The 1,964-nt window shown below is 58.8% G+C and overlaps 1 protein-coding gene across 1 annotated transcript in view; it reads left to right on the top strand.

Annotated features, from left to right (window-relative positions):
• Positions 1–96: 96 nt before the first annotated feature.
• EFNA3 (ephrin A3) overlaps positions 97–1,964 on the top strand; it is a 3,026-nt gene continuing 1,158 nt past the window's right edge. The window contains exons 1-3 of the mRNA XM_014310748.1: positions 97–200; positions 521–810; positions 1,883–1,948. Coding sequence (XP_014166223.1) covers positions 97–200; positions 521–810; positions 1,883–1,948 — 460 coding nt within the window. The remainder of the gene's footprint in view (positions 201–520; positions 811–1,882; positions 1,949–1,964) is intronic.

The following is a 1,964-nucleotide window of genomic DNA, read 5'->3' on the forward strand; positions in this document are numbered from 1 at the left end:
GAGCAGGGTGAGAAATCCTGGCGCCGAGCTGCGGCGCGTGCCGGGGCCGTGGTGGGCGGCAGCGGTGGGTCGGCTCCAGGCTGCTGGAAATGGGGAATGCCGGGGAATTCCAAGGAATTCCGGGGTCCTCCTCACACCCACGGGCTGTCCCGTGGAGAACCTGATGCCTGTGGGACCCTGCTGCCCTTCTGGGCGTGTCTGTGCGTCGTCTCCCCTTTGAGGCTTTCTCATATACCTGTGCTCTTGCCCATCGCGCCTGTGCATGTGGCTTGACACCTGTCCCCAGCAGCGCCTGTCCCCTCCCCAGGTCCACCCGTGCCCTCCAGAACGGGGATTCTGCTCCACTCGTGAGGCTCAGGCTGTGCAGGGGTCCCACTGTGTCATGGGCTTCACACAGGGGCCACCGCTGCTCCCAGGGTTCACTGCAAGCTCACCCAGCCTCTGGCTCCCCTTGAGAACCCTTTTTGGGGCAGTGCAGGGCCTCCTCAACGCTGACCTCCCATCCTTCTCTCCCTTGCAGCCTGCGGCGGGAGGGCTACACGGTGCAGGTGAACGTCAATGACTACCTGGACATCTACTGCCCTCACTACAACGCCTCGGTGCCCGAGCACCGGCTGGAGCAGTACGTGCTCTACATGGTGAACGCGGAGGGCTACCGCACCTGCAACACCAGCCAGGGCTTCAAGCGCTGGGAGTGCAACCGGCCCCACGCGCCCCACAGCCCCATCAAGTTCTCGGAGAAGTTCCAGCGCTACAGCGCCTTCTCGCTGGGCTACGAGTTCCGTGCGGGCCAGGAGTACTACTACATATGTGAGTAATGCTGCTACATGTGTGAGTGCTGCTACATGTGTGAGGAGTACTACATGTGTGAGTGCTGCTACATGTGTGAGGAGTACTACATGTGTGAGTGCTGCTACATGTGTGAGGAGTACTACATGTGTGAGTGCTGCTACATGTGTGAGTTACTACATGTGTGTGTGCTGCTACGTGTGTGTGCTGCTACATTGTAAGGAGTACTACGTGTGTGAGTGCTGCTACGTGTGTGAGTGCTGCTACATGTGTGAGAGTACTACATATGTGAGTACTACTGCATGTGTGAGTTACTACATTGTGCGAGTGCTGCTACATGTGTGCTACTACATGTGTGAGTACTGCTACATGTGTGTTACTACATGTGAGTGCTGCTACATGTGTGAGTGCTACTACGCGTGTGAGTGCTACTACCTGTGTACATGGGGCGCCAGGACAGGACCCCCAAACAGCCCCAAACCCCAGGTCTCACTTCAGCTGGGTCCCCTCAGTCCCATCTCAGTTGGGTCTGTCTGCCATCCCCCTTGACTGATTCACCTGCACTCCCAAAATTGGGCAGCTGTTTCCCCACGAGGAGTGGGAACCTTGAGCTCTGGGAGGAGTTGAAGGAGTAAAGGGATGGGGTGGGGTTACATGATGCAAAGAACAAATAGGGTTGTGGGAAAAGATGGGAAGAAGGTTGAGGGTGTGGATGAGTGTGCCAGGGGATGATGATGGAGGATGCAGGATGCTGCTGCAGGATCAGGGTTCAGGGGCTGCTGCTGCAGGATTGCAGTGTTGGTGCCTGATACTGGTGCTGGGCTGGGATGCTAGAACTGATTATTCAGGCCTGGGGTGCCGGTGCAGGGAATTGGTGCAGGATTTGGGGTGCTGGTGCAGGGCATCCGTGCAGGATTTGGGGTGCTGCTGCAGGGCATTGGTGCAGGATTTGGGGTGCTGCTGCATTCCCCCAGCCCGGAGCACACCCCTGGGCAGTACCAGCCCCCTCTCTGTCAACACCCACCCAGCCCCGGGGTGCCTGGGGTTGGGATCCCTGCCATGGAGCCCCTCTCAGCACGTTCTCTCCTTGCAGCCACGCCGACGCACAACCACCGCCGGGCCTGCCTGAAGATGAAGGTGTTTGTCTGCTGCGCCTCCAGTAAGTACCCCCGTGC

The sequence above is a fragment of the Geospiza fortis genome, unplaced genomic scaffold (genome assembly GCF_000277835.1).
Source record: "Geospiza fortis unplaced genomic scaffold, GeoFor_1.0 scaffold313, whole genome shotgun sequence".
Classification (NCBI taxonomy): Eukaryota; Metazoa; Chordata; class Aves; order Passeriformes; family Thraupidae; genus Geospiza; species Geospiza fortis.